Here is a 27,803-nt window from a genome sequence, read left to right as displayed (position 1 = left end):
CAGGCACTGAAACTAAAGCAAATGGGGAAGGAGGACTGATACTGTATAGAAATATTGTGGGAGAAATGAAAAAGCAAAGAAGTCAGAGATTTCAGTGTATTTCTCTAAAGTTACACTGAGTGTGCCTGCCTCTCCTCTTCCCCTTCCACCTCCTCTGCTTCCTCCGCCTCTGCCACCCCTGAGACAGCAAGACCAACCCCTCCTTTTCCTCCTCCTCAGCCTGCTCAGTGTGACGGTATGAAGATAGACTTTTATGATGATCCGCTTCCACTTAACGAACAGTTAATAGTCATAATGCTCTACACTGATAAACTTACCTGTTGGGTATGTGTGTGTCTTTGTGTGAAAATCTGACAACTGTATGGCAAGAACTGTGTGAGACGTTTTTGAGTCATCATCCTCATCACCTTAGTATTCATCATGTAGGACGTGCTGTGTGAGACTAGTGTTATAACCTCTCCTTATGTAGGCATGAGGTGAGTGACATTTAATGTAAAATTAATAATGTGTTAGTTTTCTTAACTTTCTTAGTTGTATACCTTCGCTTTTCAAAGAATTATACTACTGTACAGTATGCTTCTCTCTCATAACTGGAGAAATGGTATATCCACCTGTCATCACAGATAAGTGGTTCTTAAGACAATGTAACATTTACAGTACTGTATTATGAATATGACTGCCATACTCTTGGTGATAAAATTTTTATAACGAATCATTCAGTATACAGGCTAGATGATTTTGAAACTGTCATATTGATTATACGAGGCTACCATAGAACAGTCATATTGCTGCTTCTTCATTATTAATGCATGAATTGTTGCACCTGTAAGTAAATGTGAATTTCTTTTTCACACTTTTCCTTTTTGTTGTCTGGTGTTAATAGGTGTAGCATCTACAGTGTTTTATAGCATATAAAGCAGTATTGCTGTAGGTGCTGACAGATGATTCACCTTGTAAACAGATGATGTAAGCTTACAGTATCAGTGGAAATAATACAGTACTGTAAATGTATTTTCTCATGATCTTCATAATATTTTCTTTAACTTACTTTATGATAAGAATATAGTATATAATACAGCAAACAAAATATGTGTTAATTGACTGTTAATGTTGTTGATGAGGCTTCTGGTCAGCAGTAAGCTATTAAGGTTTGGGGGAAGTCAAATTTCAAGTGCATGGGAGCATCAATACCCGTAGCCCTGTGGGTGTAAGGCTCAACTGTATATGGCAGAAGTATATGGAATCATGGTAAAAGAAATAGGTGCTTAGGGAGGAAAAAGAATTAAGGATGGGTGTGAATTAAGATACTTAATCGCACATGGTGAGAATCCAGTACATACCTATTGCCAGGAAGGGAATGTTTTGGCTCATGTGATGAGGAAACAAGGCTCATGATAACATCAGGTCATTCTGAAGTGGTGGTTTTCAACTTGTGGAGTTTTGACCCTCAGGGGACACTTGATATTGTCTATAGATCAACGTAGCTCAGTGGTAAAGAATCTGCCTGCAATGCAGGAGGTGTGTGTTCGATCCCTGGGTTGGGAAGATTCCCCTGGAGGAGGAAATGGTAACACACTCCAGTATTCTTGCCTGGAAAATCCCATGGTTGGGGGAACCTGGCGGGCTACAGTCCATGGGATCGCAAGGAGTGGACTTGATTTAGTGACTAAACAACAGTAGCAACAACAAGAGATCATTTTGGTTGTCACAGCCTGGTTGGGGTGGGGCAGGTTGGGCAGGTGGTTGGGAGAGGGGGATTTAGGGGCCAGTTGAGGGAAGCTGCTACTGATACCTGGTAGATAGAGGCCAGGGGTGGTATTAAACATTCCACAGCGCACAGGAGAGCCCTTCCGGTAATTAGCCGTCCCAACATGCAGTAGTTGCACAGCTGAGAGGTGGGGGGTTAGTGCTTCTCTTTGTGTGTATCTGCCCTCCCAGGTCCCTTGGCCCTGCTTCTGTCTCTTTCAGGCTTTCTCTTGCAGGTGTACACTAGGGGGATGAAACTGCATGACTACAGAGAGAACTAGGCAAAGGCAGATGTTTCTCTTTATCATTATTCCTTATAGTGATTCCTGATTGGTCTGACTCATCTGTTCTCCAGCGCCTGTCACTGTGTCTGTGGGATTGACCAGTCCTGGGAGGATGGTTGTACAGGCTGCGTTGTGCCGGTCCTGTCATGGCTTTTCTTTTCCACTCGAGTGGAGTTTGGCCTGTGTTGTGCACCTGTGAAGTGGGACGCTGCCTCACTCAGCCGCAGCCTCTGCACTGCCACCATCCGCGTGCAGGCCGGGCCGTGCCCTCAGGCACATGGGAAGTTATCACATCCTCAGGATGCAGTTCCCAGTTTTAAGTGCCGTCAAGGAAAACAGTGGAGCTGTGGGAGAGGTTCATGGGTTAGACATGTTTTAGGTGCGGCAGGGGATCAGGAAGTCTCTTCTGAGGAGGGGACATTGCAGATGAGAGGTGAGCAACGAGTAGGAGTTGGTCAAGTTAGGTGTGGGAGAAGTGTTTCAGGCAGAAAACCCAGCAGAGGCAAAGGCCCTAGGTGAGCATGGAGCCTGGTGCACCCAGGGAGTGGGTCTGTAACTGAATTGTGCTGTCTGCACACCCCCCTCCCCCTGCCCCCCAGTGTCCCGTATGCCGCCTCGTGTGGAATTGACACCCAGTGAAAGATTGCAAGGTGATTCTGCAGACGTCTCTGCTCTTGTTCTCAGGAGTGGGAAGGGGATGGAGTGGTGCTTTGGATGTTTTCCCTCTAATGCTCTTGAACGTGCACAGGTTTATGTGTCCTAGACCTGTTCACTGCACGTTTATAGGTGGGTAGATTTAACCCACGTCAAACTGGAAGACTTTATTCTTTTGAAATTCCTGATGATTTTTATCAGAATCCCTGAATAGAGCTTTAGTATAAAAATGGGACCATATCAGTGTTTTTGTTTCTCGTCAGTAATTAGCCACTGGAAGTTCTGTTGACCTCCGATCGGGCGGTAAAGAGCGTGTCCTGTGTGCCCCGCAGGTTTCTGTCACACCTCCTCCTGTTCCTGCACTTGGACAGCGGTGTCCCCCAGGGGGTCACGCAGCAGGTCACCCACAAGGTGGCCCAGCACCTGACAGGAGCCAGCCACGGGGACAACGTGAAGCTTCTCAACAGCATGATCCAGGTCAGGGTCCCGTCAGCCCCTAAACGTGCCCTCGCCTGCCTTCCTATCAGATGCCCCTGGTGCTAGCACGTCTATGTGTTAGTCAACAGATCTGGGTTTTGTAATGGAGCTAGACGTTATTTTATTTGAGTTTTACGGGTGGGAGGCTGGTTATTAGGTTTCTCATCACCTGAGTCCTTTCTCCATAGGCCCACATTTCTGTAAGCACTCAGCCCAATGAAGTGGGCCCAGTAGCTGTATTGGAGTTCTGGGTTCAGGCTCTCATAAGCCAACATCTTTGGTACCGGGAACAACCCATCCTCTTCCTCATGGACCATTTGTGTAAAACAGCTTTTCAGTTGATGCAAGAAGAGTGTGTGCAGAAATTGCTCTACCAGCAACATAAGGTAAACCTGTTGTGGAATTTTTCTTTGTCATCAGCTAGACAGTAGCCTTCTAAGGAGGTTCCCCACATGCATCCTTCTTAGTACTCTTCTATGCCCACTGCCTTTTTGAAGCCTTGCCTTAACGGTGTCTTGTCGAGAAACCATAGTCTGCCAGCACGGCTCCTTGTAAAGCCAAAGAAGGACACCCCAGGAGGAGCCCTGCTCATTCATTGCATTTGGCTGTGATGTGGTGGGATTATCACTGCCGGTAGACTGATTACTGAACTCTCTATCTTACCTGAATTGTCCACTGGCAGAAGATAATTGCTGTATTCTTGAAAAGCTCGTTGGTTCTGTTTTTTTAACGCTGCCTCTCTCTGCTCCACATGCTCTCCCTGGTGTAGAATGCTTTGGGCTACCACTGTGACCGGAGTTTGCTCTCGTCTTTGGTGAGCTGGATCCTGGCAGGCAACATCACTCCTTCCTTTGTGGAGGGCTTGGCCACGCCCACTCAGGTAGGAAGCCTGCTGTGGCTCATTTGTTAGCTTTGTGTACTGGAGTATTGTTATCCTTCCCTACACTACTAACAGCCTAAAGGGTCTAGCATCTGTTTAGCACTGCACGTGAGAATGCTGTTTCGTTTAACCCTCACAGCAGCCCTCTGCTGGGGTTGTGCTGTTGCTCTTCCTGTTTCACAGGGGCATTAGCTGAGGTCTAGCGAAGTCAAGTGGCTGGCTCAGAATCAGACAGCTGGTTATCAAAACTCCAGCCTCCTGACTGCAGAGCCTGCCAGCAGCAGGACAGAGTGGTTAAGAAGCTGGAGCCAGACTGCCCGGCACTCAGCCTTGGTTGTGCCATTTGCTAGCCCTGTGCCTTGGGAACTGGCTTGCTCTTTGGCTCCAGAGTCCTCAACAGTCAAACGGGTGTAATGTTATTACTAGGTGTTGGTTGTTTTTATTGTTGTCATCGTTTTCATTAATTCACCACATTGTTTTTATCATTATTGCCACCTCTTGGACTTTGTGTGTTGAATTCTGTCTTTGTTCTATTACTTAAATCAGTAGTAGCATTCTTCAACTTCTTGTCACAGACTTACCTCCTGCTCTTCCTCGTACCTCTCGGGATCCAGCTGAGACGAACTCCATGTTGTTATCTGCATACATCTCTGGCATTTCCATCTTTTGCTGAGCTGATTCTCTTATCAGACATGCCTTCCTCTCTGGTCTCTGTGTAGAGCCTTGTCTGATACATTTATCTTCTCTGATTCCACCTCCCTTCTCTAGTTTCCCATAGCACTTGACCTCTGATTCAACACTCACACTTCTCACTGTACATTTTGGTTACTTATATATTAGTCTTGTCTCCCCAAGTGAATGGAAAACTTACGGGCAATTACTAAAGTAGCCTTTCCAAAGGAATTTAATGTTTTTCAATAGCCTATTTTATATAAATTTATATCTGTGATACAAGTAGAAATAGGTTTAAAAAAGCTATGTGTTAATTTTAGAAACTATAAATGTGTTGATTGAAATCTGTGATAGCACGGGTGTTAATCTGTGGAATATGAGGGTGTGTTTTTCTGTCTGAATTGGAGCTCGTTCCCTTCATGTTTATCTGGTGTCCTTGCAGGTGTGGTTTGCATGGACAGTTCTGAACATGGAATCCATCTTTGAAGAAGACTCCCAACTCCGAAGAGTTGTTGAAGGGGAATTGGTTATAAACTCTGCATTAACCCCCGACCAAGCTCTGAAGGTGCAAATAGCAGTTCTGCATTTGAGTGGTAGAAGGTGGTTCACACTTTGATGCTGATGGGTTCACCTATAGCTTTTGAACTTCTGTGTTTTCTTTTGTTGGGAATGTTCGGGAAGCACAATAACTGTTCTAATGCTTAACATGGTGAATTGAAGTGTATATTTCCTTTCTGAGGTTTATGTAACATCGAGTCACAACTTTTATAATTTGAGGCTGTGTCCACTGCATGTATGAAGGGGATTGCCCTTGTTTTAGAGCATCAGAATCCCCTAGAGAGCTTGTTAAGAATCTGATTCCTGGGCCTCCAACTTCTGAGATTCTGAATCTGGAGTGGGACAAAGAATTTATTTTTAAAAACTCCCCAGCTGATCCTTAGACTCACTAAAGTGTGAGAAAAACTGGAATAAGTCTTTCTATTCCAATAAGACCTTCTATTTTAGGGTCCTATAGTGTAGACTGTGCTTTTGGATTTCAGAGCCTGTCAAGGTATTTATCATTCTTGAACATCCATTTAAAATCTAAATTTTCAAGAGATTGATAAGGTTTGTAAAATTTACTTTAGCTTTCATATTATTCTTACACTATAGTGTTTTACATCAAAAAGAATGGAAAGGCATGGAAATGAGATTAGACTCGCTGATACTTAAGACCCAGTCTACTTCTGGGGTTTGTGAAATTTTTAACAGAAAAAAGGCTGCCCCACGTGTCTTGTTACTGGGAATTTAAAGTGTTAGCTAGGGGGTTGGAAAAGTAAGGTTTATATGATCTTTTTTGCCCCTTATTGAATCGAAAACACAATGATTAGCATTTCATTTGACTCACTCAGGACGAACATACCGTTTGCAGATGTGATCATTACATGGTTGCTCAAGGCCCATCTCTTTTGTAGAAAGCCCAGGCTCAGCTGAAGCTCCCCATCGTCCCGTCCCTCCAGAGGCTGCTGATTTATCGTTGGGCCCACCAGGCTCTCATCACGCCTTCTGACCATCCTCTTCTGCCCCTCATTTGGCAGAAGTTCTTCCTCCTGTATCTGCACCGCCCAGGACCGCAGTATGGGTACGGTACCCAGTGTAGTAGTGAATCAGTTCCTGCCTTTGCGCTGCTCTGCTGCTCTGTGTTCTCCTGCTGTGACATGGGAACGAGGGTCCTTCTCTGACTCAGAGGCTCCCTCCTTTCCTGTTTCACATCTGTTAGACTGGACCTTTTCTGAGTTCAGGGTATCTTGGGGCAGCTCTCGCTTCATCACCCCCCATCCCCAGTTTGGTGAAGATAACACCCTGGAACTGTGCGGAGTTTATCAGGGAGCCTCTGGATTCCCGCACTGAGGCTGCTTGTGTGGCCACGGTGGGCTTATTCGAAGGGACCTGAGATGGTTGTGTGTGTGTGCTGAGTCGCTACAGTCGTGTCCGACTCTTTGCAACCCTGTGGACTGTACCCCCGCCAGGCTCCTCTGTCCATAGGATTCTCCAGACAAGAATACTGGAGTAAGTTGCCATGCCCTTCTCCCAGGGATCAAGTGCATGGCTCTTGCAGCTCCTGCACTGGGAGGCAGGTTCTTTACGCCTCGTGCCCCCGGTGATGCAGGTGTGGACAAAGGCCGGGACTTGCCTGGGGTGCCCGTTGCTGTCTGGCTCCAGCTCAGCGTTTCTGCTTCCCTTGCACTCCTTAACTCACCCTGCTTGAAACATACAGATAGTGATTCTTCATCACTTCTGTTTTCAACTGGTTGCAAGTTCAGGAAGAGGGACTGTCTTTAATCACTTCTGTGCCTCTAAGTGGTGACAGTATCTTGAATTTGCATAGCATTTCATTCTTTTAAAAACTGCTTTTATATGCATCATATTGTTGGAACCTCATTATAAGCATTGCGTTAAAAATGATATATATTAATAAAATGAGTTGTTAATGGACTGTAATGTTGTGTCACATAGAGCATCTTGTGTTGATCCTCATGTGCTCTTTGCTTGCATTTTTTAAGGTTACCTATAGATGGTTGTATTGGAAGGAGGTTTTTTCAAAGCCCTGCTCATATCAGTTTGCTGAAAGAAATGAAGAGGCGCCTGACAGAGGTGGCTGACTTCCACCACGCTGCAAGCAAGGCCCTCCGTGTTCCAGCAGAGGGCAGTGAAGGGCCGCCAGTGAGCCAGGCTGGCACCCTTGCTTACCTGACTTCACCAGAACTGCACACAGAGCTTGTGAGGTGAGGCATGGCTATTTAACCATTTATGTTGTTGTTTATAGCACAGGTACTTGGATACTTGTGCTAGATTGTTGATTTGTGTTACAACTGCTCTTAACCTGTTAGATTGACTGTGGAAGATGGTTTTGACTTTAGGTTTGTATCTTGTAATGTTTCTTTTTTGTGTTTCTTATGAGAAGTGAATCAGCAATTTGGATGTACCTCTGTGAAGTGCCTGGAGTCTGAGTGAACACTTTTAAACTGGAGGGCTGGTGATCTCTTTTATTTCTTTATTTAGTAACAGAAGCAAACCGAAACAAGTGATCATAGCAAGTTAACTACTAGTATAGTCTGCTAGGATAGTTCTCTAAAAGAAATAAATGACTCAGGCACCCTGAGTTCTTTAAATGGGGTTCATAGACCCTCTAGGAAATTCTGGTATCAACCTGGGGTGTGACTGCTTCTGAAAAATAGACTCAGTGTTTGCACACACTGTAAATGGTTAAGAACTCAGAGGTAAGCTTGTGTCCCCTTCACACTGTTCTACCTTTCATTTGTAAGCTTGATGTAAATCAGATATTAATCATATAAATATGACTTAATAAAGATAACTCTTAATAATGAACTCAATACAAAATGAATACAAAAGTCTTGGTGAGGAAACCCAGTGTTTCAGCTCAGCTCTCAGACTTTAGGCTTGATTGACCTCAAAGCCTTAGGGCTTCTCTCTGCCTCCAGAGTAATTTCTCCCTGTCTCTTTCTTGCTTGAAAGAAAACTTCTTTTTGCTGGGCTTAAGCAGTGGGAATGCTTTATCTTTGAGCATTTAGATCAGCTAAGAAAGTCTTTGATGTCCCCTTTAGCCTTCTGGCATGTTGTGAAGTAGATATGTAGCCCAGGCAGAAGCTGAACAAGAGCTCTTCACAGCCTTTCCCCTTTAAGAACCTCGGAGCTGTGTCCCTGGGTCTCTTCCTAGAGGCTGCTGTCGGGGTGAAGGTGGTATTTTTCCGCCTTATTGCCTAAAGTGCAGCCACACTACCTTCTGGTCTCCACCTGGTACTTTGTGTATAATATGTGTGCTGTAGGCAACTCTGGTACTTGTTGCTGTAAACAGCTGCTTAAAATACCAGTGATCTGAGCTAAATGGACTGTGTTCCTTGTAAAACCAAAAAATAAAAACAAAGGAAGCATCATTAAATTAAAAAAAAAATTTACTGGAAAATTGAGACTTTTTTTCCTCTTCCTATTTTTAGCTGTTTTCTGCTATTCTTTCTTCATGGGAACAGAGTGCAAACATGCTGTGGGCTCTATTTGTGATTCCTTGAGGCAGGAAATTGTCATTTAGCCTAAAGCTGGCAGAGTGTTCTGATGCCTAAGTTTAAAATGGCTTTTAATGTTTTCTCTGAAAGATGGCAAATGTGTTTATTTGAATGTGATTTACACTTTTCCAAGCACCAAGACTCACTGTGACTAGATTGCCTAGGAGAGAAAAACTCCAAATTCAGATCCTTGATCTGTGTTAAAGTCACCTTCTCCAGTTATTTTTTTCTGTGTACTATATTTAACCCTCTTTTGTAGTAGAGTTCACAGAGCCCTTTCTTCATACTTTTTGTATTAGCAATTATTATTGCATCATATTTAAATGATTTGTGACCTGTCTTTCTCCCTTGCTGGCCCTTCTTGGGAATGGAAACATTTTCTATGTTACATGCTTCTAAACTTTTATCTTTTAGTGCTGGTGTTCCTAGAGATATAAGAGACTTAATTTGCTTGCGCATCTTTTTGTATTTTATATGATTTTTTTTTTTTCCCTTTTAGGCTCTTCAATGTGTATATATTATGGCTAGAAGATGAAAATTTTCAAAAAGGAGATACCTATATCCCTTCTCTGCCAAAGCATTATGACACTCATCGGCTAGCAAAAGTGATGCAGAATCAGCAGGTGACACTAGCAGTGTCTTTTGTAGCATATCTAACTGTAATTTGAATTGGTCACTTTTATAACTTAATGATAAAACCATTTATTGATACGGAAATGGGATCCTTGGGATGGTCATTTTTTTTGTGGTTTTCTCAGTATGTAAATGAGTCTTTTAAAAATTTTCTTCACTTATTTGTTAATTTTTGGTTGCGCTGGGTCTCTGCTTCTCCTCGCAGTCTTTGTCCGGTTGTGGTGAGCAGGGGCTACTCTCTAGCTGTGGCGTACAGGCTTCTCATTGCAGTGGCTCCTCTTGTGGAGCATGGGATCTAGGTTCATGGGCTTCAGCAGTTGTGGCTCTGCGGCTCTTGAGCTTAGTTACTTCATAGTATGTTGAATCTTCCTGGACCAGGGATCTAACCTATATCTCCTGCATTGGTAGGCAGACTCCTATCCACTGTTCCTCGGTGAAAGTCCGTAAATGATTTTTTTGAAGGCAGTTTGTTGCCAGAATCTTGGCTCTCTGTGCACCAATGCCAAACAGAAATACAGACAGAGTTATGGAGGAGAAAGAAAGAGTGGCTTTATTACTTTGCCAGGCAAGGGGGGGAACACAGTAGGTTATCTCCTCAAGAACTATGCCCTCCTCTCTGGTGAATAAGCAGAGGTTATATAGTCAGGCAGGGGTCCATGATAAGGATGAAGGCAGTAACAGTCTTGGATTCTTCTGCAGTTTCACAAGGGTAGGATTGCTGATAAGATTAGGGTGTGTGCAAGGTCTTAGATGATGCTGTTACAGTGCTGCACTCAGTGCATCAGCAAACTTGGAAAACCCAGCAGTGATACTCCTTGGTCCAGAGGAGCATAGAATCCCTACCATTTTTCTTTAAGTTGCTACACAGGCCGTTGCTCTTTTTCACACTTTCAGCAGCACCAGGTCTTCTGCTTTGAAGGGATGTAAGGGAGTTTCCAGGCAAGGGGGAGACCCTGTGGAACACAAATGTATGCATAATGGTTAATAGTTGTCCAGTCTATTGAACATACTGTTTAATTTTACCTGCTGTGTTAGAAACATTTCTCTTTTTATTCTTAGGAGCTAAGAGTGGTCTCCTGTATCTAATTTCATGATGGCTCCATCCTATCCTGCTTTTAGGGATCACCAGTATACAGAGAGCAATTTGCAAGATCTTGTCTCGTCTTAGATGAGTTTTCCAGCATAGCTTGGCAAAAGATTTCTTAATAAGGTCCGTAAGCAGGTTTTTGTCATCTCCAATGTTGTTTTTTCAAACATTATGGTTGGAATGGCCTCTATTCAGCCTTGATCCAGATGTGACCCTCTCAAATCTTAGCCAAAATCTCGTGGAAGAGGGTGGGGGGAATTATTAGATATAGATCCTTGTAGAATCTGACATAGCTCAGAAATTTCAAGTTTGCAACAATACAGGGATAAATGCCTCTGAAATCACATCCACACCTAGTTTTGCCATATTTATTCCATTTTAACTTTCAAATGCATTCCCCTCCTCAGTGTTAAAGTAGCTGTCACTCTTAATGAATTTACTGCTTTTCTGGATATGGGAAAATGCAAGAATTTGGGTTCATAAACTCTTCTGAAGACATCTAAGTATCTAAAGGCCTATTTGCCAGTTCTTCTCAGAGCATAGAGTACCTCATTTCTGATCTCCACTCTGCATTCCTTTCAGGGAGTGTTAAAGGTCAGTGGCTGCCATGACATTGACTTAATCCTTGAAGAGGCAGATGGCAGTTTTCAATTGGCAGAGCCCCTTCAGGGTCATAAATTTGACCATGTTGTGGGGGCATTTCATGACCATTTTGACCCATGGTGCTGGGAATGGTATTCCCAAGTCTTGTAGAGATTTCGCCCATAGGCTGCTCAGTGTGCTGTTACTGGACTAGGCCATAAAACAGTATCCAAAAAGTCTCTGGACCACTAACCTCCATGATCCAGGAAAATAATCACCTTTGTTGCTTTTTCCCATGTCTAGAGTTAAACTGTTACAATCATTGATCTCATATATGTGTGTGCTAAATCACCTTAGTCATATCTGATTCTTTGCAACCCTGTGGACTGTAGCCCACCAGGTTCCTCTGTCCGTGGGATTCTCTAGGCAAGAATATTGAAGTAGGTTGTCATGCCCTCTTCTAGGGGACCTTCTCGACCCAGGGATCAAACCCACTCCTCTTATGTCTCCTGCATTAGCGGGTGGGTTCTTTACCACGAGAGCCGCCTGGGAAGCCCGTATGAAATCATGCATCATCTTATCAGAGGCTCAGTCACATTTGGTAATTGAAGAAATAATTTTGTAAAATGGTCTATATATATATATATATATAAACAATATAGCTAGCAGATTAGTAAGGTCATAAGCAAGAATTTTAAGTCAAGAACTTCAATTAGATGTAGCCCCATATATCCCAGGTTGTTTGACTTCATCTATTCTGTACCAGCCCTTTTCTTTAAGGGAAATTTTATGTTTGTGTTGTCCATAAGGCACCCAGCCCAGTTTCCTCTGTTGCTAGACTGATTATCCTTAACATGACTTCATTGTTTCCAACATAGAGGAGCCTTTAAATTTAAACCACCATAGTTTGGTGTTAACTAAATCCATCCTATAACTGTGAGAGGTTTAATTCCTTGGTTGAAATTCTGCCTGTTGTTCTGAGCTTGAGTAATGAAAATTCTCTGACCCTGGGTTTATGGCTGGGTCAGAGGAGGTATTACTAATAGGCCAGGTGAAAGGATCCAGTCTGGTAATAGCAGTAGTGGCCTGTGCATGACTATAATCTTTTTTTTTTTTTTTTTTTAATAAATTTCTTAAGAGTCAACCAGTTACAGCCTTGGAGTAGAGAAATCCATCTAGGTAACCTGAGAGTACTAGATACAGGTCATTGGCCACAAACCCAACAATTGGATTGATTTTAAAAACTAGCATAGGATCACCCTATCATGGCTGTGATAGAAAGACATTTGATTCACATACAAATGTCCAGGAAGTCAGGAAAATGTTAACAAATGATTGTACGAGTCAGATTGAAGATCTTAGGAAAGCTGTCTACTTCTGATGTTGTCTTCTTCTCACCCTGGTGTGAGTGTAGTTTCTCCTCTGAGCATTATTTTAAGGGTGATTTTGAGGTCAGCTGTCCTCTCTTTAGGCCAGTCCATTGCAGGGGCCTTTCGTGAGTGGAAATTAATCCAGGAGTCCGTTCCCTTCAGATTCATTGTGCATGAGCTAGTTAAGAGTACTTAGTAAGGGTCCTTCCATCCAAGTTGGAGATTATCCTTTAAATTATGTCTTTTTCAGTATCCATAATCCCCTGGTTGTAGGTTGTGGGGCATCTGATGTTCATCCAAAGATAGATTACTGAGGTAAACTTCAGATACAAACTTAAGAGTATCCTTTAATAATTCAATTAAACTTTACATTAGTATAATGTAACAGCAAGAAACTGTCTGGGAGGTGAGTCTTAAAGACCTCTGTTAACAAACTGCAATTTACTATTCATTGAAGCATCTTTTTCTTTCCAAAATTACCCTCATTTCTACCAAATATAATTAAATTAAGACTAATTTATTTGCAAAATATGTCTGGTCTCAAAAACTTGATCTGGTGACTTATATAATTGATCATGTAGACTTTTTGTTTTGTTAAAATTTTTATAAGGAATCTCAGACTGCACTCTTAAAAGATGTCTCAGGGCTAGGAAAGTCATGCCAAGGATTTACCACAGATTTTGCCTGTCAGATCTAGGTGAATTCCTCCCTTTTCAAGGTCCCCAAAATACCCTGAAATTTCTGTACCTGTTGGTGCAGTAGCCTTCCTAATTTAGCTGATAAAGCTACTGGGAACCAAAGAGTCTCCAGTCTCTGGAGAGAGCAGATACAGAGAAAAGATAAATGTTTCATTTCTGCTTACAAAGGTATAGTTTACCAAACTGCTGTAAGTCATATTTAGTTTGAAGGGGATATTTTCCTTACAGCTGGAAAACTGATTCAAATTAGTAATTTTTCAGATAGAAATAATAAAAAGTATAACTGTTACTGAGTCCAAGCTCAGTCTGCTTGCCACATGACAGGCCAATGAATCTGAGAGAGATGTTGAGGCAACGAATACAACTTTATTCAGAAAGCCAGCAGATGAAGAAGATGGCAGACTAATGTCTCAAAATAACCATCTTGTCAGGGTCCTGGTGCCTGGTTCTTTTATAGGACCGAGAGGGGGAGGAGTTGAGGACTTGAAGACCATTATCTTGCAGATATCTCCTGGAATGTCTTCAGGTAGAGGGGCAGGGTTCTCTGAGGCAGGTCATTATGTGTGATTATAAAAACAAAGGTTAAAGTCAGAGAAACAGATTCATCATGGAGTCAGAATTGGTTCTTCCCTACAACATAGCTTTTGTTTCCCTAACAAAGGCTAACAAAGTTTTTCTAAGAGAATGCACTGGTCATAGCAAACACCTTCTTCCAACAACACAGGAGACGACTCTACACATGGACATCACTAGATGGTCAATACTGAAATCAGATTGATTATATTCTTTGCAGTCAAAGATGGAGAAGCTCTGTACAGTCAGCAAAAACAAGACTGGGAGTTGACTATGGCTCAGATCATGACCTTATTGCCAAATTTAGACTTAAATTGAAGAAAGTAGAGAAAACCACCAGACCATTCAGGTATGACCTAAATCAAATCCCTTATGATTACACAGTAAAAGTGACAAATAGATTCAAGGGATTAGATCTGATAGAGTGCCTGAAGAACTATGGATGGAGGTTTGTAACATTGTACAGGAGGCAATGATCAAGACCATCCTCAAGAAAAAGAAATGCAAAGAGGCAAAATCGTTGTCTGAGGAGGCCCTACAAATAGCTGAGAAAAGAAGGTAAAGGCAAAGGAGAAAAGAACAGATATACCCATCTGAATGCAGAGTTCCAAAGAATAGCAAGGAGAGATAAGAAAGCCTTCCTCAGGGATCAATGCAAAGAAATAGAGGAAAACAATAGACTGGGAAAGACTATAGAGATCTTTCAAGAAAATTAGAGATACCAAGGGAACATTTCTTGCAAAGATGGGCATAATAAAGAACAAAAACGGTATGGACCTAGCAGAAGCAGAAGATATTATCTAACCAGCAAGTTTGAGCCACCTCCAATAGCAGATACTAATTCAGTACTGAGTATTTCTCGGATCACGGATTTCTAGGATCACAGATCCTAAAATTTATCTTGGCCAGTTTTCTGTATATTTAGATTTAATTTGTAAGCACTTACTTTCAAGTCAGTTAAATATAGTTCATTTACAGGTTAGCTTTTAATAGATCTCAGTTTTTCTGCTTGAGTTTAAAAGGCTTTTTTCCCCTATTCCCAACTTTTTTTTAAGTTTTTTTCCTCCTGAGGCCAGAGCACAGGGAAGAGAAATAGCAATTCCTTTTCCTGGGACGTAGTTGGAGCTCTCCCAGTTTTGTAAAAATACCCTGGGGTTGGGGATGCTGCAGGGTGGAACAGAGCTCTGATCATCCATAACAAGGCTAGTCCAAAAGGGAAAATCCCAACCAACATTCTGCTACAGGCAGGGCCTGAGGCAATAGGGAAGGGCTTCCTGGTATTACATCACATAGGATGTGAGCCCTGTTATTTACCAAGCAGATCTCAGTTGGTCAGTGTAAATAGTGACACATATATATCAACAAACAATACCAAGTACTGATTTAATACTGATTTAATTAATACTAATTTAATTTAATATTAATTTAATATTTCCCAGTTTACATGAATCTGAAATCCATTTAGATTAATTTCTCTTGTGCTTAGAATGATTTGATTTTTAAGTATCTACTTTTCTTTAAGCCAATTAAATACCCAGTTAATTTACAAATTAACCTCAGCAACAATATCCAAAGACAAAAACACATCTGAGACTTATATATATAAAAACAGACACAATGAGAGATCTCATAGCTTTGTCTTCTAAACTTAGTCATGAATCAGGTATCAAAATAGAAAACTCACTAGTTTATAAATAACAGTTGGAATAAGAAAAAATTTTAAAGGGTTCTTTTTTTTTTTTTAATTCAGTTTCAGGAATTAGAGGTGGTCTAGGTAAGTGTTTCTGAGAGCCATGGTCTCAAGGCACAGGGAAGAGAAACTCATGTTCTCCTAGTAGGACTTACTCTTTCAGGGTCAAAATTCGAAAAAAAAAAAAAGAAAAAAAATACTTTAGTTTTCTCTAATTGCACATTCAGAAATAGCAATTTTTGCAATTTCAAAACAAATTTTAGCCAGTTTCCTCCGAAATCTAAAGGATATTGTGGCCACACAGTCAAAAAATCACTTTTCTTTGTCTGTGGTCATACCTAAAATTTAGACCAGGCAGTGCTCAAATTTGCCCTGATAGCGAGGGCACATTGGCTGATAAAATGTCTCAGCAGGGATTGTCCCTCTGAAGAGATGGGGTCTTACTTTGATCAGTCTCAGGCTTTTGGATTATAGGAGAAACTCCTGGGCATGAGAACCCCACTGCATTTTCTCATCCTGTGGCAATGAAGATCTAACTGTAAGAGACCTATTTTTGGGCCATATTTCTTTGTCATTGGATCATAGATATGGGTCGACCAGTCATTTAAAATCTCCCAAGGAGCTCCCACCCAGGGTGGAACCTTAGAGGAAGTGCTTCCCATTTTTAGTTCCAGCAGTTAGTACCAGATGTCTGCATGCTCAAACTAAAGTAACCAAACCAAACCAAAACCTCACTAGCTGGCAGTCACACTCTAAATAAAGCAGACTGCAAAGAGATGCCCAGAAGTCAAAAACCAAATGGCACAAGTGCCCTAAAAAGATGGCAAAGAGATGCCCAGAAGTCAGAAGCTTGACATCAATCTTTCTTTTCTTTTTATTTTATCTGTTTTATTTTTGGCTGTGTCGGATCTCAGTTGCAGCACACAGAATCTTACTTGCGTCATGCTGGATCTTTCTTTGTGGCTCATGGGCGTCTCTCTAGTTGTGACATGTGTGCTCCAGAGCACGCAGGCTTAGTAGTTGTGACACTCAGACTTGGTTGGCCCGTGGCATGTGGAATTCTACTTCCCCAAGCAGGCATTGAACCTACACTCCCTGCATTGGAAGGTGGATTCTTAACCACTGCAGCACTAGGGAAGTCCCTGGGATATCCCCTTGTGAATATCCGACCCCGCTCTGGCATCACATGAAGGACTGAAGCTCATTCTTGGAGCATCTACAGCCTCATAAACACAGCCTTTTTCTGACTGTATTCTTCCTTGTTTTAAATTTTCAACATCTGAACACTTTTAAGCAGTCATCTCTACTCCCATAAAAAGTTCAGTGTAAGGATTTGTTAAGATTCACGCATATAGAAAGTTAATAGCATGGAGAAAGTTGGGGAGCTCACCCTTAAAGAGACTTACTTGTAGCTGTCAATTTTGGTTGCCCTTTTGGATGTGCTCAATTCTAGTCTTCACAGGTTCTAATCTTTTCGCAAATAAAGAGGTCTGTTGTCTTTCCTAGGTCAAAACTTCTGAATTTTTTCTGAGATTCTGTAGCTCTGTGTGGGGGTGTAGAGATGTATCTCTCCTGTTCCAGTTTCTTTTTTCTAGGGACTGAATGCTACTGGCCATTTACCCCCAACCTTGGATGGGATTTAGGGTCCTCTAAGACTTGAGACTTTGAGTTTAAACCTAGTTGTTCCAACATTGTATGTACTATTTCATATCCACGAGGTGTCTTTGACTTTCTTCTCTTTTCTTTGTCTTTCCTTCCTGTCTCTTCTTTCTTCTTTCCTTCTCTTCCTTCCATGAGTATCTATTGAATACCTTTGAGGTGTCAGTCACCTCTGCCAAAAATATAAAAAGAAAAGTGATGCAGTCTCTGCCTTCAAGATTCTTAGTGTCAAATGGGGGACTAAATAATTATTACATCTGGTGATAAAGACTGTGAGAGTGAAATGTACAGGGTGCTGTTTCACCTGCAAAGGTGGAGTGGCACCTGATTCAGACTGAGACTGGAGTGTGACCTTTGAACTGAGCCCTAAAGGACAAATGAGAGTTTGTCAAGTTGAAAGGATAGCATGGTGATGTGGAGTGGCAGAAAGTTGCAGGAAGTCTTTGGAAAGATGTTGAAGTAGCTGGAGTGGTTAAATAAATAGATGGATTAAAATTATATAGAAGAATTAATTAGTAGAATCAGTAGGATTCTCTGGTTAAGATTGATATACTTGTAGGGTAGATAAGATATACACGGACTTCCAAATTTGTAGCTTGGGAGTAAAGATGCTATTTACAAAACTGGAAGAGAAAGTGCCGGAGGGGCTTCAAGGAGAATTCATATTCAGGAATTGGTGGGGAAGGGAAATAAAGTTGTCTGTAGTTCAGGAATGGGGCAGTAGGAGATGTGGGTATAATGGTAATAGAGTATTTGGATTAAGAAGACGACTCAGGATGGAATTCTGAAAAGGAATATTTAAGACATGGAAAAACAAGGCTGAGACTGTAGGGCCAGAGAAATAGGAAAAATTCATAAGTGATCATGGTGTCCTGAAATCTTTTGAATGCAAAATTAACCCATTGTTAATTCTCAGTATTCTTCTCTGTCAGCCTCTATCAACAGTAAATGTTTAGCTGGGCTGTTGAAATTACTTTTTCTCAGTGTAGTATATAATCAGAGTTTTGAGATTCTTTAGACTGAGACTGTCCATTGTATTTATTTATTTGACTGTACCACGTGGCTTCTGGCATCTTAGTTCCTCTACCAGGGAGTGAACCCAGGCCCTTGGCAGTGAAAACACAAAGTCCTAACCACTGGACTGCCATGCCAGGGAATTCCCTAGAATGCCCATTTTAAATGTGATTCATCCTAATGCTTGAAGAACCTGGAATGGACCACCTCATGTTGAAACTTATGGATTCACTTTAGAGTTAAATATATAGTTTTATATGTGAATATATAATTCATCCCTAAAAGTTAAAGTTCTTACGTTCTACTTTAGGACCTGTGGATGGAGTATTTGAACATGGAGCGCATACATTATGAGTTTCAGGAAACCGTTGGTCTGTGGACACAGGCCAAGCTTGAGTCCCATTCTGCACCCTGCAATTCATCAGTTCAGCTGGACTTCACTGATCCTTTATTGGGTGAGCTGTATGAGTGAGCATCAGACCCTTTGAATGAGTGAATGACTGAGTGAATGACTGAGTGAGTGTGAATCAAAGCCATTAAATGTTAAGAATCCCTCAGTGAGAATTGCTTTTTTTTTACGAATTCATTGTTAACTTGTCTACTACTTTGGGTTAGGTTATGCTATGAATGAGAGAAACTGCAAAAACAGTGAGGGCGCAAATAAGAAAGGGATTTTTTTTTTATGTCAAGGAAGTCTGGAGACAAGCAGTTCAGGGAAGTAGCTTTTTGACCTGAAAGCCTTCAGGGACCCCTGCTCCTTCTGTTTTTCTCTCTCGCTGTTCTAACATCTGACATCTACATATGGTTCTAGCCGGCTGCTTAAGCTGTCATATTTGCATTCCATTCAGCGGGTAGGGAAGTCTCTCTCTTTTAAGGACTCTTTGAAGAGGCTGCTCGTACACTTTCCAGTTACATCTCGTTGGCCCAAACTGAGACACATGGCGTGCTACAGTCCATGGAGTTTCCCCACAGTCTGGATTTTGCTGATTATACCTTTGTGGTATAGTTTAACATTTTTTTTTTTTTTTGTCTAGTGTATTTCTTGTAAATCGATATTGGGAAAGTGATTAAGTAGTTTGTCACATGTTTTCTCCATGATGCTTTAAAAAAACATTTCAGTTAGCTTAGAAATTTGAAGTACAACATTTGAAGTAATTATTTTGGGTTTGCAGTTTTAAAATTCAGCAGTCTTTTTCTTTCATAAACTTTTTTCCTGTGTATCTGAAACTCTTAACCATACAGATGGATCATATTCCCAGAGTTTCTAAGTTAACTGTTTCTCACAATGCATTTTTCTAGAGAAACAGTTTTATAAATTGTCAGTTTTCTATGCTAGGCCACAAAAACTCATTTAACCTGCAAAGTTGATGACATACTTTATAACAAAAAAATAGAAAATAATATTTGGAGTCACTTAATCATTTAAATTATTTAATCATTTAAATTAAAAATATATTTTTTAAATGTAGGATATATGTAATCGTTGAACAAAATACTGTAATATGTAGTGTAGTAGAACACTGAGGTGATTCAGAGAAAGGTAAAAATACCTTCTTGATCCAGCTCTACCACTAACCAGCTGTGTGATCAGAAAAAAATAAGAAACTCTCTTAGCTTTTGGTTCACTCACCTATAAATGAAGGTGCAGAACAATCTTACCTAAGACTAAAATTTTTCTCTCCAACATCTTTCTCCCTCCTTTTTTCCTGAAATAAAAGTGTTTTTTTTTGGATGATAAAAATTATATTAAAAATTATATGAGCCCATTGGAAAAAATTAAACAGTTTAGGAAGATATTGTATGTAGGGGAAAGTGTAAAAGTTGTCCTCAACCCAGCCATATTCTCATTTTCTAGTCCTGAAAGTTTGTCAAATGAGAGGAAGAGTTATATTTTTAGATCTGAAAGCTGTTGAATGTGTCTCTGTTCATGTCCGTTGTGTTTTCACATTGCCTTAACCCTGCCCTAAAAGGCTGGTTGTTTTTCTGAAGGTAAGCTAGTGATTTATCAAGCCCTTAATTTGTTCTAAGCACGGTCTTTGTATGCATTAACTCAGTCTTCCCAACAACCCTCTGAGGGTTATCTCCATTGAGCCAGTAAGGAGCCTGAGGTGTAGAGTAGTTATGTAACTTGTCTAAGTGACAAAGTTGGGGCTTTGAAGAGCAGGCTTCAGAGACCGGGCTCTTCACCATTTACCTTTTTTTATTTCTGACAATCAGTACAGGTTGCAGTTCTAAATAAAAGTAAGACCTAGATTTGTAAATAATAAGTTTCAGAGTTTTCTCAGCCGAGAGCAGGTTAGGTAATGATTATATCAAATGATTGAACTTGTGATTGTGATTATAGGAAAAATTTCAGTAGCATTTCATAGTTTATTGTATACTTATGACATCGACTTCTTTTTCTCAAATTTGTTGGCTTCATAACTTTTTGTCAGTTGTGGTCCAGAGTTATGATTATAGTTAAATATGGTCTGAGTTTTTTTTCTTTATTTTGTATTTAAAGTATCGGTCTTGATTTTTCTTTCATAGTAAGTTATATCGGGATGGGAAAAGATCCTCCCCACCTCCCCACTCCCGTTTTCCTTTAGAATTATGAGCTAATATTGCTTGAAAGAAATTTGAACATAGGAATCTTACCCAGTGGTGAATATCCAGCCTTGTTACATTCTGTGCATAGATTGGTAGTTCTAGTGGAAAAACCCCAGCTATAAGGGACAGTCCTGTACTTGACCTGTTTGGAATATTAAGTTCCATCTGTTTGGATTACAAACAATACAAGTTTTCTTATGCCAAGTAAAGTCATGGCTATTAAATTTTCTTTAATTTTTCTTAGCAAGAATAGAAAGTTGAGTGCTATGTCTGGAATGAAATCAGAAGTTCAGAGTAGTCCCTTGAGTACTTTGTTGACTTATTGACTTGAAATTCCCTTGACCTTTCCTGGCCTCTGTTATATTACATGGCAGCATTTTTCTTCATGTTCTTCGTGAGCTGTGTGGTATGTGGATAGTGTAGTGAAGAAAAAGGTAGGGAAGATAGGAATTTATTAGATACCTACTGTGTTTCAACTCTCTACTGAGTACAGAAATATAAACATTTAAGTTGGATTGATCAATATGAGACCATGTGCAATCTAGTGCAAAGTTGCATGGTACAGATTTACCTTGATTTACCTTTATTTTTCTTGTGTGGTGCCTGACTTCTTATTTGGACTCATAAATCAGTTTTTGAATGAATGAATGAATGACTATTTAGTGAAGGTCATTCAGTTATGTCCAACTCTTTGTGACCTCATGTCCATGGAATTCCCCAGGCCAGACAGAATGCTGGAGTGGGCAGCCGTTCCCTTCTCCGGGGAATGTTCCCAACCCAGGGATTGAACCCAGGTCTCCTGCATTGCAGACGGATTCTTTACCAGCTGAGCCACAAGGGAAGCCCATGAATGACTATGTGACTATATAAGTTCTATAGGAGTTTATGCCCATGTCTTCATTCAATTTAACTCTACTGTTTTGGGCCCTCCTAATCAAACCTTGGTCTAATATGGTACTTTTCACTCAACTTCATTCCATAATGCTCTTTCCTCTTTCTTGTTTATTTCTCATGGTTGTATTAAACTCTTAACTGGGTTACCTGCCCCATTTCCCCATTCTACTCTCCAGATGATAGCTACTATCTTTCTAAGCCTTGCTTAGAGTCATTTACTAGATCCCTTTTGCACTGGTGTCAAGTCCAGACACCTTAGCATGTCATGCAAAGCTGTCTAGGGTAATAATTTAGGATTGTGACCTGTAGCTCTGTAACTATCATCAAGACTTTTTGAGGATAGTAATTCTATTTAATTATACCACATGCTCCCAAGCTTCCAGTTTCTGGAAGAATATTATTAGGCCAGTGGGTGATCCCACAGAACTTGCAAATAACAGAAGGTAATTTTATTCATTTAGGTCTCTGGTGATTTAAAGAGCTATTCTTCAGATCTTTAGCATTCTTTATGAAGGTAACAGACTATGTAATTATGTAGTACATTATGACCTAGTGGTAGCCATTAGTCAGCAAAATGACAATTTTTTTTCAGCTAAAGAAAGAGTTTTAAGTAACCTGCGGAAGCATGAGGACCCCCAGCCTCCTCTTGTTCTGCAACCGATGAGGCCTCCAGTGCCAGTTATTTCTTCAGCCATGCTCCTGAGTCAGAAGGATGCCACCGAGCTGGTGCGCACAGACCTGAATCTGCTGCAACAGCAGGCTAGGTAAGACCACGCTGCTGTGACGTTCTGATGAGTAGCACCTCGAAGGGCTTCCTCATTAGCCTTCTCACCACGAGGGTGATTTGACCAGACTGGCTCAGATGGTTGTCTTAGTTAACCAAGTCGTGACAGATCTTTTCATTTCACATAGAATTATGTGGGTTCCATGTACTCTGTAAATTGTACGTGTTTCTTGTGGCATTTCTGTGTCAGTAGTGCCAGCTAAATTTTTTCTTAGGCTTCCCCTGAGGAAACCACATACTATTGGAAAGACGGTTTTCAAAGGGAACAGAATGAGATTTACCTCTTTTGTCACTGCTTTGCTTTCTAAATGTCTGAATTCTTTTAAAAATTACATAGATACTTGATGTAAGGACAGGAAATACTCATTCAATATTCTGAGTTCATGGTGGATACAGAATGATCAACTGTTTGTTTTGATTCTAGCTTGTGATCATGTGAGGAGGGTTATGTGTGTGGAGCAAGTCTGTTTTATTTATAAAGTGAAAGAGTTTATCTTTGCAAAACTCATAGGAATCAATCTTCCATTGGTATTTTTGGTTTATTCGTATCATGTGTGTTGTTTGCACCATGCCACACAGGCTACTTGCAGATTACTGAAATAATACAGTTAGGACAGTGTTGAAAACTAGGTTCTCTGGTCTTCCACATGTCAGTTTGAGTTGCTAATACCTAAGAAATCACTATATGTGTGCTCAGTTGCTAAATTGTGTCCAACTCTTTCGCGACCCCATGGACTGAAGCTTGCCAGGCTTCTCTCTCCATGTGATTTCCCAGGCAAGAATACTGGAGTGGGTTGCCATTTCCTTCTCTAGGGGATCTTCCTGACCCACGGCTTGAACCTGCGTCTCTTGCATTGACAGATGGATTCTTTACCACTGAGCTACCAGGGAAGCCCTTAAGAAGTCACTGGTACTTAAAAATAAGGTTCCCCCTTAGGATGATTAAATTAGCATGAAATTCTCATTTGTTCTTGTGTACTTAAGGATTCATTTTAAAAAAATGTTGATATAACACAAATTTTAAACGGAGCTTTGTTTCTAGCTAAAAAGTCAGACTTTTCCTTCCTTTCTTAACTTTCTTGTTAGCCAGTGACTGCCAGGGAGAGGGTTTGGGTAAGTCTTAGCACACACTTTTGGTCTCTTGTTACTGTGAAATTCTTGGTGTTAGTGTTCACCGATGCAGGCTGAGGGTGACTGGAAGCCTTTATCACTTATCATAAAGTTTTTCCTAAGACTTTTAAAATAACTTCTCCTGATGATGTTTTTCAGAACTGCAGCTCTTCGGGAATCTCAGCAGGTGGCACTGGATAGTGAACTGTTGGACACAATGCCCAAGCAGTATGTTAATCGAGAAGAGCAGACCACACTACATTTGGAGTGCAGAGGCAGTAGTGGTAAAAAGTGCCAAGGAGCAGCAGTTGTAACAGTTCAAGTAAGATTGAGTTTCCTCATAGTTCAGAGAATTTCATTTGAGTTCCTAATATTGGCATATCATTGAAAAAGACTGAAAGAAATATTTAGTACCTTGCCCCACAACATTTAATAGTTTTGGGGAGAGTGAAGCTACCCATACTGGAATGTCCCCTGGAGAAGAGCGTGGCAACCCGCTCTAGTATTCTTGCCTGGAGAATCTCTTGGACAGAGGAGCCTGGCGGACCACAGTCCGTGGAATCACATGGAGTCGGGCGTGACTGAAGCGATTTAGCACAGCACAAAGCTTCACACAAAGCTGGTCACTGCTGATGAGTCTCCCAGGACAGACAGACAGAAATGAAAAGTGGAATCATTGAGATGATTCTAGGAGAGAGGTGCTCCAACTGGTCCTTAAAAGACTTTGGTGATGATAGTTTGGATTCAGTGAGAAGAATGTGGGAATGCAGTCACCGTCTAGGGGTCAGTGGCTCAATCAGTCTGTTTCCGTTGTCTTGGGGAATAGTGATAGGAATTCACATTGGAAAGGTTGGCGCTCACATTGGAAGGATCATCACCTGGGAGCTTCCCGAGTAAAGATGTGTGCTGCAGATAGTGGGGAGTCACTGAAGACAGAGGTAGGAGGGCCGTGTGGAAAGCAGATCACTTGGGCGGAGCTTGTCGACAGGCCAAAGTTGGGTCTGTGACATTGTAAAGACTTCAAATGGAAGGTTAGCCTTAGCCAACATGTCATAGCACTTAATTGATGCAACGTACTGTCTAAACACTTTATATGTCTAAAAACTTATTTTATCCTCACCACAACACCAAAAGGTGGATATTCTTTTAGTCTGTATTTTTCAGATGAAGAAATACAGACAGGGAGCAATTAAGTTACAGGCCCAAAGTGACGGTGCCAGTGCAGGGCAAAACCAGGAAGGCCCAGGCAGAGTGCATGCTCCTTAGGCAGTGCAGCTTGCTCTTCCTGCAGGTGAATTCAGAACTTCCTGAGCTGGGAAAGAAATGCTTGGAGAGGGGCCCTGGCTGCTGCTTGACTGCTTTCACACAAAAGTAGCTCCTCTTTTTTGTTAGCTTTTACAAATTGAGGGACTTATTTTTCTGACTTTTGGTTGTCTTTCAAAAATGTCCCTTCTTTTTGTGCCAGTCCTGACAATTCTAATGTAGCTTTCATCACTCTCTTCTAGGAGACTATTTTCTCTGAAATGTCTTCTTTGAAATAAGTTTTATAGTCATATTTTTCATAACGTTCAAAATTCATTTTTGTTTTTTTCCCACATAGTTGTATGCATCTACTAAGAAACTTGACCTGGAATGTGAGATTCCTAAATATTGAGACAATATCTTTGGCCAGGTGCTTTATGAAGTTACTTTTCTTTCTGTGTGTGTGTTTCAGTGTGGTTTTATTCCTTCAGTTGCTAATGCTTTAGAAAGACTGAGGTAGAGAAGTATTTAAGAAGGATCACTTGCTAAAATAATAAAACAGGAAGAAAAGTTTGCCAGCTGAGGGTGGAGTTTGAGTTGGGAAAAAGGCTGAAAATGCATCTGGTTGTAATGAAAAAGGAACCTTTTATTACCAATCTGTGTTCTTACAAATACAGTGTTTTTCCATATTTTGAAATTACACATCTATGTCAGGCTGTTAATTCTATATAGAGAAGGGAATTCTCCTACAATGCATTTTTGTAAGTGACTGTTGAGATAAGTACAAAGAAATGTTTTTCCAATTCTGGCTAATAGCTTACTGTTTGAAGAGTTGTAAATATTTGCTGTCCCAGACAAAGAACAAGTCTGACTGTGTGACTTCCTATTAATTTGCAGGGTCTTGTGATGGAAAATACCACCCAGCAGACCTGGGAGCTTTAACTCTAAGCCTACCAGTGACCTTTTTTCTTTTTCAGGGAAAAGGATCATAGTCTTGATTCATCTGAACCCTTGAATTGAATTTTCTTTTATAACCTTTAGTTTGTTAATTCTGAAATAAAAAGTTATATCTTTTCTAAAATACCTTCAAAGTAATTTTGATTGGAGGGAGATCAGAAAGAAGATGATATATGACAAGAATTAAATGAATATGGTTTAGATTTTGCTTTTACAGACAACACAAAAAATATTTATGCTTATTTTCAAAAGTAAAATTGGTAGATGCTAAGATCACTTGAAGAAAGAAGTAAAAAATGAGAAAGGATAGAGGAAAAAAGAGGGGATTTTATAGATTCTTAAAGAGTTTGAAAAATAGCTGTGTTTTGTGGCCATAACCTCATTAGAAATATCCAAGTTTTCTTAAAGCACATTTTAATTTTCTGCTGACCTTTCCTGTTGCCCTGTGATTTTTCAGTTTGGGAAGTTTCATCATTTGGAAAAATCCAGAAGCTTGGGAACTTCCACTGACGGCTCCTAGAAGTATCAGTATCAACAGTGCTGTTTACTCCAGCCATTATTTTGCCTGATGATGCTGATGTGCCGGGGAATTAAAAATGTAAAGACAGCAATCAACTTTTGTAGTCTGAGGCTTAAGTAGGATTTCTTTGGAAGGTTATACAGTAATTGCTAATTACAGCTGTCCTGGGCAGTACTTACTGGTCATAATGTCTAGGAATTGAAGATAAAAGTATTTTTTGCTCCTCATTTATGGCTGAAAGCAAAGTAGAGGAAAATTGAAGCTCTAGCTGCCATGAAGTTTGGGGATTATGTATGCAAGTCTGTTAAATTTGCTCTGATTTTTTGTTAAAGATTGTACTTGAATCTAAAGTCACCCATTATATAAACAGATAACTTTAGTTTGTAGGAAGAGAAGTATTTGTCAGGAAAAGGGAAAGTGAGTTCTGAGTGTTTATGAATTCATCAAGAAACAGTTACTGGGAGAGAGCATTCCTCCAGGAGGTAGGTTATATAATTGCATGGAACTGTAGCCCTTCTATATACGTGTGTCCAGTGAACACCTCACGGTTGTGACTGGTAGTGTTGATCCTGTTTGACATCATTCTCTCATCTGGTGATGCTGACCATCATGAGGCCTCTGCCAGTCTCCCTGAATCTGTAGCCACTTGTTAGTTTCTTCCGGGCTCCTCTTCATCTGCTCAGTGCTTGGGTTACTGGTTGTGTTTGGTTCTGCTCCTGATCCCCTTCACTGCCATATATGCTGCTTTTTGTCTTCTGTCTGTGCTAGAGTTCTTAATGTAGGATTTGTGAATGGTCTTTGGTAGGTCAGTGAAGCCCTTGCATGTGTATAGAAAATTTCTTTTCTGGAGAGTTCATAGATTCAGTCAATCGTCAGTAATCCATGACCCCTCAAAGGTTATTCCATTTGTTGGTGACTCCTGTTCTGTTTGTCAAGTCTAGAATTTTCTCTTGAGTTCCAGGTCTAGACTTCTTGCTTACTTAGCATTCTGTCAATGTCCCAATGATACCTCAAACTCTGTAGGTCCCAAACTAATCTCATCTTTATCCTTCAAACCAATTTTTTTCTGGAATTCCACCTACCTGGGCTCCTAAGATGAAGACCTAGGCATCAGTATTCGCATCCATAATCCCACCTCTATGCTTCCCATCTAGTCACTTTCTAGGTCGTATTGGTTCTGCCTTTGAAATAACTTCGTGTTCTTTATTTATTTCTGTTGACATTGCCCTGTGGTCAGCCCACTTCTCCCCTGAACTGATATATCAGCCTTCCTGTCCATAGTCTTTCTCCCTGTCTAGTTAATTTTTCACCATTCATCTTTTAAAACACAAACTGATCTCATTTCTAGGCTAAAAACCTGTGTTGGTTCTTACATGCTCAGTCACTCATTTGTGTTCAACTCTTTGCAACCCCATGGACTGTAGCCTACCAGGTTCTTCTGTTCATGGGATTCTCCAGGCAAGAATACTGGAGTGGGTTGCCATTTCCTCCTCCAGGGGATCTTCCCAATCCAGGGATCGAACCTGGGTCTCCATTGGCAGGTAGCTTCTTTACCACTGAGTCACTGGCTTCCCTGGTATGTTGGTTCTCTAGTACCTAAAAAGAGTTATGTCTCTTAGGACCCTTC

General features: G+C 40.8%; 1 protein-coding gene across 2 annotated transcripts in view; it reads left to right on the top strand.

Moving 5' to 3' along the window:
* Window positions 1-27,803, top strand: part of EPG5 (ectopic P-granules 5 autophagy tethering factor) — a 122,854-nt gene that overhangs the window by 47,532 nt on the left and 47,519 nt on the right. For both annotated transcript variants that reach the window (XM_065932637.1, XM_065932635.1), the window contains exons 18-27: window positions 3,017-3,161; window positions 3,350-3,547; window positions 3,931-4,041; window positions 5,156-5,278; window positions 6,168-6,334; window positions 7,257-7,478; window positions 9,274-9,397; window positions 18,391-18,535; window positions 22,156-22,327; window positions 23,617-23,779. In XM_065932637.1, coding sequence (XP_065788709.1) covers window positions 3,017-3,161; window positions 3,350-3,547; window positions 3,931-4,041; window positions 5,156-5,278; window positions 6,168-6,334; window positions 7,257-7,478; window positions 9,274-9,397; window positions 18,391-18,535; window positions 22,156-22,327; window positions 23,617-23,779 — 1,570 coding nt within the window. The remainder of the gene's footprint in view (window positions 1-3,016; window positions 3,162-3,349; window positions 3,548-3,930; window positions 4,042-5,155; window positions 5,279-6,167; window positions 6,335-7,256; window positions 7,479-9,273; window positions 9,398-18,390; window positions 18,536-22,155; window positions 22,328-23,616; window positions 23,780-27,803) is intronic.

Source organism: Muntiacus reevesi, chromosome 4, assembly GCF_963930625.1.
Source record: "Muntiacus reevesi chromosome 4, mMunRee1.1, whole genome shotgun sequence".
Lineage (NCBI taxonomy): Eukaryota > Metazoa > Chordata > Mammalia > Artiodactyla > Cervidae > Muntiacus > Muntiacus reevesi.
The sequence above is the reverse complement of the archived record's forward strand: the minus strand, read 5'-3'. Positions and strand labels throughout refer to the sequence as shown.